Source organism: Typha latifolia, chromosome 1 (genome assembly GCF_019914945.1).
Source record: "Typha latifolia isolate L0001 chromosome 1, TyphaL0001v2, whole genome shotgun sequence".
Taxonomy (NCBI): domain Eukaryota; kingdom Viridiplantae; phylum Streptophyta; class Magnoliopsida; order Poales; family Typhaceae; genus Typha; species Typha latifolia.
The window spans coordinates 3,936,496-3,949,081 of record NC_133086.1 but is presented as its reverse complement, the minus strand read 5'-3'; the positions used below and the strand labels follow the sequence as shown (position 1 = coordinate 3,949,081).

At 34.3% G+C, this 12,586-nt stretch overlaps 1 protein-coding gene and 1 long non-coding RNA gene across 8 annotated transcripts; one reads left to right on the top strand and one right to left on the bottom strand.

The window, feature by feature from the left end:
* The first annotated feature begins 816 nt into the window (after nucleotides 1-816).
* LOC140790471 (uncharacterized) lies at nucleotides 817-11,593 on the top strand. Of its 7 annotated transcripts, XR_012109412.1 has the most exons (6): nucleotides 817-968; nucleotides 2,339-2,569; nucleotides 3,337-3,428; nucleotides 5,813-5,935; nucleotides 6,026-10,888; nucleotides 11,163-11,593. It is a non-coding gene; the product is annotated as an uncharacterized lncRNA (long non-coding RNA). The 7 variants fall into 7 exon arrangements; XR_012109406.1 differs by having other exon boundaries at nucleotides 6,026-11,593; XR_012109408.1 differs by having other exon boundaries at nucleotides 3,016-3,428; nucleotides 6,026-11,593.
* On the bottom strand, nucleotides 2,481-5,811 carry LOC140790460 (ABC transporter A family member 6-like). The gene is made up of 4 exons (XM_073140579.1): nucleotides 5,579-5,811; nucleotides 5,122-5,227; nucleotides 4,235-4,323; nucleotides 2,481-2,777 (listed from the first exon to the last, which is right to left on the bottom strand). Exons 1-4 carry the CDS (start codon nucleotides 5,624-5,626, stop codon nucleotides 2,481-2,483), a joined length of 540 nt encoding a protein of 179 aa, XP_072996680.1. The 5' UTR covers nucleotides 5,627-5,811.
* Nucleotides 11,594-12,586: the final 993 nt, after the last annotated feature.

The window sequence follows — 12,586 nt, the reverse complement described above, 5'->3', positions numbered from 1 at the left end:
TCATTCGGTTTTTAACTTTTTTGGAACCAAATTTTTATACTTATAAAAGAGATTCATTCATGTGGTTCGCAACTATAATTATATATATATATATATATATACACGAGATCTTTGTCGTTTAGCCTAATATAAAAGTCTGTGATATATTACCTTTTTCAAAATTATTCCTTGCGACTTGGCTAAGGTATAGTGAATGCAGTAAGTCTTTTATCTGAGTTTTTGACTAAACTAGCCCACTTTTAAAACTTATTTTTTCAAATCGATTATACGCCAAACTTATTACTAAAATAGATTTGTGGTACTACAGCCTTACATTAAAAATGCCGATAAATAAACATTTTAATTTTATATAGCCCAAAGTAAAACTCTGATTATATTAGTATTTATATTTAAATAACGTTGAAGTGTTGAATATTTTTTCAGTAGAAAATTTAAAAAAATAAATAAATTTGGAAGAGCTTAACTTTGGAGGATGACTATATGATTTCAATTTCTAGAATTTTAATTTTAATTTATAGAACTTCTTTTTATCTAAAGGTTAATTGAATATAAAGTTATGAAATTATAAATTTTTTTATATACTTTTACTTTTATATTTTTGTTTAGTATTTTAAATAATAAAATACTTAATTTTTTTAGCGTTTTTTATTTATCAACGTTTTTTCTTTTAATAAAAATGTTGGTCATGTTAGTGTTTTACTTAAAAAAATATTAAAATTTGTAAGCCGGATAAATCGCTTTTACAATTTAGTATTTTATTTTTAAAAATTAAAAACAGGTCTCAAAAACTCTCTTATCTTCGCGGTGGTTGTCTCGTCACGACTCTCAGAAGATCGGTGGTCCGCCATATATTAAAGAGTGAGTGGGAAGTGGATTTCGCAGCGACGCGCCTTTTGGAATTTCACACAATTTCGTGCTCCCCTTCCCATTCTTCGCCCTTCACTAACGCCGAATCGCTCCTTTCGCAGGTTTCTTATGAGCTCTATCTAGGTTTCTTTCCAATTTTCTTGATTTCCACCTGTATTTTCTTTTCTTTAATTTTATTTTTCTCTCTTTTGATTCTGGTGTCACTGAAGTATAGGAAAGTTTAATTTTACTGAAGGTTTGGCATTTGCTCGATGCATTTATGAATGTTCACAATATCCTTCAATATTTTCGAGTGACTTGCTGTTCGAACGAGCAAATCACTTTTTGCAAGTCTCATACAACTTTTCTGTAAAATGAGCAAAATCAACCCTGCCATTGCTAAGAACTATTCTGGAAAAGGACATAGAAAAATAGAGATCCTCGAACAAAGAACTATCCACCTTCTAACTGGATGCATGTCTGCTTAACTTTAATACAAGCATTACCAACTATTGTATTGGCTTAGTACCAGTTGTTCATGAGGCCATGATGTAATTTCTTTACCCCTTCCTAATACACCATGTGTCTTCCGGAAATGTTTATAAGGTGTTCAGAAATGGTTTGTTTCGTACATTTATTTATGATAAAATCAAGGAACCTTAATTTTACTTTACAGGAGATCTTTATTTCTTACTGCATGAACCATTACACAAAGTAGATGCCCAGGCTGAATACCTTATATACATAAATATCAAAGATGTGCAATCAAACCTTATTTTTATGGTGGAGATAGGATGATACAATAAAAGAATTATTTTAATGATATCTCTTAGCCATTTGAGTTAATCTCAGCATTCTAAGGTGAAAATGGCGGACAAACACTAATCATTGATATATGCTAGCATAGTAACTAGTACCACAGATATTGCACGTGCAAATTTTTGGCATCTTCATTAGGAGAGATTACTCTAGAGATAACAACAAACAAAGACAATAAATTATTGTCACCTAATCCCACCACATTAATTAAAACTGCCAACCTACATTTATAGGAGAAGATCCTCAAAAAATTATATATATATATATATATCGATGTCTTTGATGATGGGCATGGATTATTGAGATTTAAGAGAAAAGGATTAAAGCAACTATTAGGTCACTGCTGTAAATTCCACATAGAGTTCGCTACAGTCAAGTGAGGTAGTTTGGCTTAATGCGCTATATATTTTCTGAACAAATATTTATTTATTTATTTATTATCAGAAAAACAGTATAGCTGTATGGATCCTTCTCTGCCATTCAACTCTAAATTTATAATTACAATTCACAAGAATGGTATGGCTGTATGGATCCTTTGCTCCATTCGACTCTAACAAGGCCATGTTCTGCAATTAGTCCATTACTTGTAAAATAATTGTGAAAATAAAAGACACTAGACATTATGAAGACAAAAGCTTTCTGATCATATCGCTGAACTCTTCGTCAATTGTAGAACAATTTGATATCTTGATTCAAGCAATTCAAGAAGGACAAAGTGTATTCTATGCTCCATCTCAGCTCCTCCCATTTCCATGAATGTGGTAGTAGACATCTTATGGAACTATGATGAATGAATCTATCAAAGGTTAACAAAGTTATTCGTCTTCACTTTGTATTGTCTGTGCGACGACATTGGTGAAGACATCTTCAAGGGTGGCACTGGTCAACTCAAAAGCATGCACAGGTATGTGCGTCTTCAGATTTTCTATAGCTTCAAGTATCTTTGGAACTCTTATATCGACTTTTGGCAATTGAAACCTTTGGGTCCCAATGACATCATATATCTTGGTGGCATTGCTAGAGAGTCTAGTCACCATGCGCTCAATGTTCATCTTGTAGATAGGATCAGCTGATATGTTGAGTAGATACAGTCCTCCATACTTTGCTTTAAGCTGAGGGACAAATAAGCTGCTGTATCAAAACCAAGTTTGGAGAAAGTTCATTTTCTTGAAAAAAAATTCTCGCTATTATTTGACCTTGATACTCGTAGATCTCGACACTCCTTGTATAGAAAAGTATCTACATGTCATGGATCCAGAACATACTTTTTATTTTAGAATATGAGAAGATGTTCTCCCTTGAATGCCTCTAAGCATGTAATGTGTTTATTAACTATTCATCTATTCTCAGATTTGTTTTGGAACAGCTGGAAAGTAGAAAGACTTCTTGAGAGTGATATTAGAATATGAGGAGATGTTCTCCCTTGAATGCCTCTAAGCATGTAATGTGTTTATTAACTAATCATCTATTCTCAGATTTGTTTTGGAACAGTTGGAAAGTAGAAAGACTTCTTGAGAGTGTTAGTTGGGTCAGAACGTGTTAAGTAATTTTGGCCAAGTAATAGTATTTTATTAGACAGCAGGATTTATTTAGATTAAATTGTTGATTAAATGCTGGTTCTCTTTTTTATACAAATGTAATGAGCTAACATATGACCCTTCTGTAATCTAGGTTTTGCTGTTGCGGACTTGATCCAAACTCCAAAGTTTGTAATATCTTGAAGCATTTTTTTCTGATAATTAGCGTATACGCTTCATGTTGGGGTATGATTTGTTTGCAGATCATTTATTTGTAGGCACGTTTTAACTAGTAAAGCTTCATCTTAGGTATTCTTTGCCAGTTTGATTTACCTCTGGCTAGGACACTATGATTTGGATATTCTTGTGCATGTTGATTGGACATATAAATTGTGCCGAAAACATTACAATGCTTAGGGCAAGGTGCTAAAGAAGCATAGTTCCCAATTTCGGCCGATCTGAGCCGAAACTAGCCGGTTGTTGTAGGCCAGCTGCAGCAGCCGTCGGCAGCTGCAGAGAGAGAGAGAGAGAAAGGGAAAGAGGAAGAGAGTAGGGGGAGAGAGAGAGTGTGTGTGAGTGAGGGAGAGAGAGGGAAAGATAAAAAGAAAGAGCGAGTGAGGGAGAGTGGGATAGCTTTGACTAACGGTTAGAGGGATAGGAAAGAAGAAAGAGAGAAAGAGAGATTTTTACTTTTTAGGCTTTAGATTTGAGTAATTATTATTTCTTATTTTCTTATAATTTTTTTCTAAATTTTTAGAAAATTCTCAATATTTTTAAATAATATTTAGAATTTTATTTAATTAAAATAGTTCGATCCGATACAAGCGGCCGATATGGCCGATACATATTGTTTTTCCGGACGGCCGATCTCGATCCCGATACCGATTTTTGGAACCTTGTAAAGAAGTAATTTTCATTGCATTTTTGGATTTGCTATGTCAAAGCTGAGTAATTGATTTCCTTTTTTATTGTTTAAGATGCAATAGTAAAAACATTTCTAGACTTCCAATAATTAAGCAAGAAAATAGGTATTTCTTGAATTTAAAATTTACCTCATTTGAGGTTCCAAGACATTGTAATCTGCCATTGATGACAATACCTACACGATCACATAGTAATTCTGCCTCTTCCATAGAATGTGCTGTCATTCAGACAAATTTTCCTGTTCAGTTTCTAATTCAATTGAAATAGGGAATTAGATAATTCACAAATGTAGACCACTTCACTAATGGCCTCATTAAATCAATTCTCTACACTATTTCCAGTGCATATAATGCTCGTCAAACCTTTTGGCAAGAAAGAGATGGAAGTGTCTTTTGTAGGCAGATATCAGTATCTTTTGTTTATCATCTTCTTATATCACAAGTGTTTCCAGTTCTGCTTATTAAAGATTTTAATTGATGGATACTATATTTCTAATAATTTTCTTTTTATGAAGATATCATTTTTCCTTTATAGCTTCTACCAGATACACATTTAAAAAAAAAAAATTCTAGTTCATGCATATGAATTCAAATATCTACTTCATATATATTTGAATTCTTCCTGCTCCCTTCATGCAAATCCACTGTTATTATGAACCCTAATACTAGTCAGTATCAGGTTTAGTGTGAAAATAGAAGTTACTGGGTTCTTTAAACAATAGAGATTAGAGATATATTTCATCCTCCTTCCACTTTTCCTCTCATTTCAATCACTTTACCTCGGTCCCTTGATATGGCAATCTGAGCAATCTATTTTCATGATTGTTTTGAGGAAATGATGAAAAAAAATAACTTTTTGTTAATTGTCAACGGAAGCAATAATCAGTAGCAAAGTCTATAGTTTGTACCTTGTTTTAAAATTTTGATCCTGAAGTTATCGATTTTAAGATTAAATTGCATTTTTTTTCTTTTTAGCGAATTTTTTAAGAACTAGATTTAAAGATACTCCATCTTACTTGTAAGAATCATTGCTCGATCTCTTTTTGCCAACTTAATGGCCTGCCACAATTGATATTTTGATGCTGGATCCAAGCCTGCCGTAGGCTCATCTAGAAACACGACCTGCAAGTGTAGTTTACTTTCTTCATCAATCTTCAGCCGAACATTTGTCTATAATAAAGAAAAAAAATTGAAACTGAAAATTAAAATTTAAAATTTTAAAAATAAAAATTGTAATTTCAATTTCAATTGAAACAAAAAATTGAAATTGAATATTGGGATTTAGGGTTAGGGTTTAGGATTTAGGGTTATGGATTAGGAGTTAGGGTTTAGAGTTTATGGTTTAGGTTTAGAGAGGGTTTTTAGGGGTTAGGATAATGGTAGAAATTGAAACTGAAATTACATACTTATGTATCTTTGATAAGAGAAATTTGAAATTAAAATTAAAAGTGGATTTGAATTGAAATTACATACTTGCGTATCTCCGATAAGAGAAATTGCAACACTGAGTCTCCGTTTCATACCTCCACTGTATTTTCCAGCAAGCTGATTACTTACATTGCCTTCATAAAGATCCAAGCTTTTCAAGGTATTATCAACAGCCTGTTAGCTCACAAAGAGGCAACAGGCAAATTCTTTTTCAGTTGTAATAGTTATAAGAAAGAAATAGAAAACCTCACAGGCATAGCATTTCATTTCTACTCTCAGGAGAGGGAGTTGGTTTGGAACAGGAAAGAATGGAGATAGTGTGCGAGATCTTCACTTACATATTGTAGTGATGTACCTCTAAGATTTCTTAGTCTACCATAAAACATCAGGTGCTCCCTTCCAGTTAAGAATTCCCATATCAAACTGCAGTAAAATCCACAACAGATGCATTATTAAATTATAATTTTAGTAAATGAATTTTATTGTATGCAGGGAAAGTAGGTACTCTGCAAATGAGGAATACATACTCCTTTTGGGGGCAGACGCCTATTTTTGAGCAGATCATATCTCTGTTTGATTTAATGTCCTTGCTATTGATGAAGACAGTTCCTGATGTGGGAGGAAGAAGGCCAGTGACCTAACGCACACATATTCCAAGATGAGTTTCTTGATCAAATGAAGATTGTTCAAAGTAATTGTAGTTATTTACGTTGAATGATGTTATATGACAATGTAATCTGCAGTAATGTAGGAAAGCATATATATACATACAATGTTAATTAAGGTTGTCTTCCCTGAACCATTTGGTCCAAGAATGCCAAGGCATTCTCCTTGACCCACAGCAAGAGATAGGCTATGGATTGCATGCTTCTTGTTTGGATTCCCATCCTTTCCATAGTAAACCTTGTCCAAGTTCCAGCAAATAATAGGATGATTTCTGCTAGATACGCTCAACAAATGCTCAACCTTTTGAACCTATAAAGGGAAACATGAAAGACTAAAATATATGATGAATGTGATAACTTGCTGATAGAAAGAATAAATAATTGCATAGTCTATGAAGCTGGGGGATAAAATACCTCCTTGTAAACATTAGAATTCTCATGATCCGCGATTATTGTTGAATGCAGAATCCTGTTTGATACAGCAGGTTCAATACTTCCACTTCTTAGGTTCCTAGGAATATGTGCTCCATTCCATCTGTAAGCGACTTGTTCTAGGTGATAAGAGATGAAAAGAAGAATCAGCCATTCCAGTGTCATGATGATCATAGTTTCTTTTATGCCACTATTTTGGTTGATCAACTCTTGCCAGTTTATGCCAGAAGTTCCTTTATAGTGACCATCTAATGCAAATTGTGAAAGCTCATAGAGTCCCCGGTATAGTGAAAACCCAGGCAATATCTCCATGATCATCAGTCTCCTTCCTGAGTGTAAAATCAAATTACCCTGGTGGATTTAAATATACTGTTCATATCTTCTGTTTATGAAATACTCTTACTTGGAAAGATTGGATCCTCAATATAGTTCTGAAAAAGGAATGCACCAAGAAGTCCAGATGCAAGCACATAGATATAGCCAAACGCTGCAAGGAGAGTCCTCAAGTAGTCTTAGGATCATTAACTCATCATATGCGTGAGTAACAGTAATATATTGTGCCGATTGATAGTATACCTGCAGCAGCTTGGACTTCAGAAAGTCCTATGCTCACTGTAAATGAAAGTGCAATTTGCAAGTTTAGATATAATGTGTAGAATATGAGTTGAATTGAATAGCTGTTCAGCTTGAAAATTTCCAGACCTGAAGATGGTCAGATAAAGAATGAAAAACAATTATATCGTCAAGTCATGTTATACTCTCAATACTATACAAGAGTAATGAGAAGCATACCTACAAGAGATCCGATAGTGGCAAACCATATCATATATAGAGATGATACCAGCAGAAAGTAACAATAAGTAATCAGCCAGTAGGGTCCATTTCCAAGTCCATTCACTTTCATCATACTACGGCACTTTTGTTGCTTGTCGTATACTAGGAAAATCAAGAAGAACTGCAAGACAGTTGAGGAAATTCTAACCATCACATTGTTACTATTAATAAAAAGAAAAGAGATGATGGGTGATGCCATATGAATTATGTATATGTTTGAATGCACATATATGTATATTCACAGATTAGCCTGGCATGGAGTACTCGCTAAGAAAACTTTCCAGAACGTCTTTTATTGATCAAGAATCTTTAGCAGCATTTCAGAATCAAAATTTAGATACAACCTAAGGGGACAAAACTTGGTCATAATTTCTTAATTTAACATTGCTAGCAATTTGGGAATCTACTATTGAGAAAGATGAAAAGTTTGATTTAGGCATTTGTCTTCTTCATCTCTAAGGTACAATCAGGCTAACAGTAAAATGAAGATTAATTCCATCGTTATTAACAGAGAGTAAAATAAATTGAGTATAGCTTTTGAAGTTTTCAATGTCTAGAAAGTGTGGTTAGTAGAATTTCCTGACTAAACAACCGAAAAGGCCATGATTTTGTACTTTGAAAACCTGCAATTGAGGTGAACACAAGTATTTGCGACTTGCAAAATATAAATGATTCTGACTTAACTGGTAATAGCAATTGGATGACCCATGCATAAAGAAGTGGACCAAGCATAACAGACAAATCCAGGGACACTTTAGCTCCTTGCTTTGGCATTTCTTTGACAAAACTAAGTAAAATTCTCATTCTTCTAGTCTTTATTTGGTGTAGAAAAGCATTGGAAACCTGCACAAATGTAAAAAACGTGAAGTATTGTGAAGGTGGTTTTTTGTGTGAAAATAATACCTTAAATGCACTACTCTCAATTGGAAGGCACAGCGATATTCATATTTCTTTGGCAGAAGTAACATTTTCAACGCCAAGAAAGAATTATTATGGACTAGTGTAGCATATTTTTGGGAGACAATAGCAGTACAGGTGATTGAAATGTTGGCAATAAATCAGCTTAGTGCAGACTTTTTACATGACAAAATTACACTAGGGGTTAAGTTCCAGATGGAGTACTTGTAAAAAGGTTAAACAGATTAATTCATGTATGAATGTTAAGCTTCAAACCGATCTGGATTTCTTTTCACTATTTAGAAAAGTTGTAGTACGGTATTTTAAATTCTACCGTTCATTAGGGGTATGATTTTAATCCCTCATTCCATTAAATTATTATTTTACTCAATCACCTTTTTTAAAATCCTTTTCCTTGTCTATCTTCTGATCAATTCTGGTATTCAATCAAGTAAATTTTGAATCTTACTTCTGACAACTACATATAATCCACTAATTCTTTGTTATTTGACAAAGCGGATACTGGGACATTATACTTTCTTGAATCTGAATGTGAAACTGTTTTAACTTTTAAACAAGTGATTCTCTTTTATATGAGGAGCTTGTGAATGAGTTCTTGAATTCTTTCTTATAGTATTGGCATGTATTACATAACTCTCGTGTTAGCAGGTCATTAGGAGTTTTTTTTTTTCATTTCGTTGTGCAATTCCATACAAGTCATAATATGAATACAGTGCTCTCCTTGCTAGAATCATATTGCAGCTATATTTCTCTTGCTATTGCATAGTAGAATTTGTCCTCATTCACCATTACTTGGTTGAGTTTTCAGAGTTATGCAGGTGTTCTTTTTTAAAGAAGGCAAGAAGTTATATAGGTGTTATAATGGTAAATTCAACTTAAAAACTTACAGAGGACTAAATGTAATAATGGAACGATTGATACTTCAATAATTTACCATATTCAGTGATCTTGATATCCGCAATACCCGGGGTCTCTTAGCCAAATTGCTATATGTGGAATTATACCACATATGTAGATGGAAATTCCTCTCACTTGTGTTAAGAAAATCATAAGCTGCAAGCAAATTAAGGCACAAATTTGTTGGATGCAAAATATGTAAGAAAAAGCTATGAAATTATCCATAATCTCACCACCAAAAAGTTCATGGATCTCGTGAGGTGGATTTCCACCACTATACCCTTGAAATAATTCTTTATTAATGGTCAATGAATTATCACGCCATAGAAATGAACTTCTAATACAGTGAACCTCTGCAGTGAAAGAAAAACTAAAATGTCATACTAAATACGTTCTTCCACATAGAAATTGTGCATACGTATAACATCTAATTACCTTTTTGAATTGTATGATTTCCTGTAGTTACTGGAACAGATAGGTTGAAGTTTATGAAGCACTTAGGTAGAATAAGATATATAGGAGAGTGAGATACCAAAGCACTCTCCACATAATTGGTTGAATCAGGTTTGCTGCTGGTGCCCTGCAAAACAATTGTCCATTAGTAGAAAGACAATTAGGTTAGTTTGCAGAAAAAGCTTGTCCTAGAAAGATTTATACCAAATAAGATAGAGAAATGAAGTCTGAAAGATCTGCGACATTTGCTGGAATCATATTGGAGAAAATCCTCCGTACAAGACCTAGAGAAAAATACAATTGACAGCCCATAAATATTTCATGTAACAGGAGAAATTGCGAAATATATTGTGAGTTTTGATTAACATACTCTTGGCAATGACTTTGTTTTGCCCGGTGAAGAGTGATGTCATTGGGCAAGAGAGATCCTTCAGGCAAGAACTATCAGGTAAGCCTGGAAATGTATGGGCATCCGTTCTAACCGCTCTATTCTGAGCTTTAGGTACTTGCATTAGAAGCGGCCATGCTTGTGGTCTTGTTATTGGGCAGGCAACTGCTTGCCTGGAAGTTGAGAACTCCAGTCCACAGACATTATGGCAGGTACCATTTCCTTCTATAGTAATACATTTACACCCACAGTGATATCTAGGGTTGTCTAGTTGGGAGTTAATTACTGATTGGATGGATATGATCAGCAGGCAAAAGAATGCTGGTAAGATGGTCAGAGCTATGTTCTGCTTGATGTTTCTTCTCTGCACACAAGTAGAAGCATCAGATGAAGTAATTAGCAAGTACAAACATGTGAATTTATACCTTTTGAGAAAGTTTGTAGTTATGAATTAACACTAGAGCAGTGAAGATTTTTTTTTTCAGAGTTGGTCTTAGTGATTATGTATGTGTTGCCTCATAGTTGAGCCTCAAAAATCTGTCATAGAACTAGCATAACCTTTAGTATTTTGTCAATTCCATATGTGGGTCTTTGGCAGGAACCATCTTTGGTTTCTTGAACGCTATTTTGGAATTAAAATCGTTTAGTAGATGCCATGCTTTATTTATCATATAGGACTCTTGTGTTTCAGGTTCAATTGAAGGAAACCAGTCTCCTTGATGACAAAGGCAACACTGTGTATGTCTCATCTTCCCAGCCTCCACAGAGGTAGGAATCTGAGTTCAGTGCAATATTTCTTTAAGAAAATGGAGGCTAATTATGTCAGCCTTTTGCACCTTTAGACTCTTTTGGTGTATAAAATAGAAATATATGGTTGGTACGAGAGAAACTTTAGGCGCATTCCAGCCTTCTCTCTTTTAGCATATACATTCTGTTTAAGCAGCAAAAGAATAGCTAACTGCGTTAGTTCACTGATGAGAGAAACAGAGACACAGAGAAGTATAAAGGAATGCACCTGACAAGTTAGGTTCTTCCTGAGCAGTGCACCTGCTTGCATCATGAAAGAAGACATTTTGGTTGCTTGGAGCTACTCCAGAAAAGGAGGAAGTTACTGATCGTCTCAGCTGCAGTCCGCTGTCGCTTACTGCTTTTTCTGAGAAAAAAAGGTTATACCCAATTATATTAAGGAGATTAAGATGTACAAAGAGAGAGTTACAAAAGATAGGTACGGTTAGAAGAAATTACAGTTGACAGATTGCAGAAAAGGCTTTGAAGGAGAGGAGGCTCTTACTAGCGAAGAAGAATCAATTGAGGTACTTCTACTAATTAGCTCAATGTTGATGTTGCCTGCCAAGGCCTGTATTTGTACTCTCTACTAAAGTAAAGTGAGAGAATGGAAGTTGAGCTTTCTGCTCTTTCATCTCAAACTAGCTCAAAATATGTCAATATGATGTTCAGAAAAAGTTAGATGTATATGTATATCTGTTTCTGCCCACTACCAAAGTAACACAAAAGTAATGGAAGTTGATCAGCTTGACGGTATTCTACTCAAAATCTTGTAGCATGTCTTAATGATAAGAAAAATAAAATGAAAATAGATAAATATTTTTTGTTTGTGAAGGACAACCTTGGGATTGCTTTGATATGCATGTGATCCTTCTTAATTTGGGTCTTGAAATGAGTGAGCTGAGCCATTATAATGGTGCTCTTAATTTGTAGGTTGACCTGATCGCCTTCTCCCATTAACTTCATGGCTCCTCGAGATTGAGGTATTAACTTGACTGTCTAGTTAATTTGATATGTTTTACTAATCCATGCCTTATTTCCCGCTAACCTAAATCCATTTTTCGAGACCGCATCTAAGTTTGGGCATTACCAAGGATAACAACGCTTTCCCCTTGTTCTTTTTTTCTCTTTTCAATGTTAGGTTTGAATTTTTTGCACCATCTTGCCAAAAGAAATAATAAAGCGAAAATATAACTAAATTTGGCACTTCACTTTGCATGGAATTGCTAACGCAAATTACTAGTAGAAGCGTCAACAAATTTTGTCACATTACTTGATAGCCATTGGCGTACTTTATTCGTAAATTAATGTGTTTATTATTTTTATTTATAATTTTAGAAAGTAAGAATTTAATATTGTTTCATAATTGTTGGATCGCACACATACAAATCAGGTACTGATCTCATTAAGGTAGCACTAAACAATCTACCCATCTACTTTATGGCATATCCTCTTTCAAAAATCACTCCTTTAAGTCGCTCGATTCTCTATTTTTGGTGGGGGTTATGCAAATGATAAGAATAATCGTTATCTAAGGAGATGGAGCTTAATTTGTCGCCCGATTATGTGTGGAGGGCTCGGCATACAACGCATGCAATTTGTCAATCAAGCACTACTTGCCAAGCTAACACAGAGATTCCTCACTAAGGAGGATAATGTCTGAACCAATCTCTTGAAAGA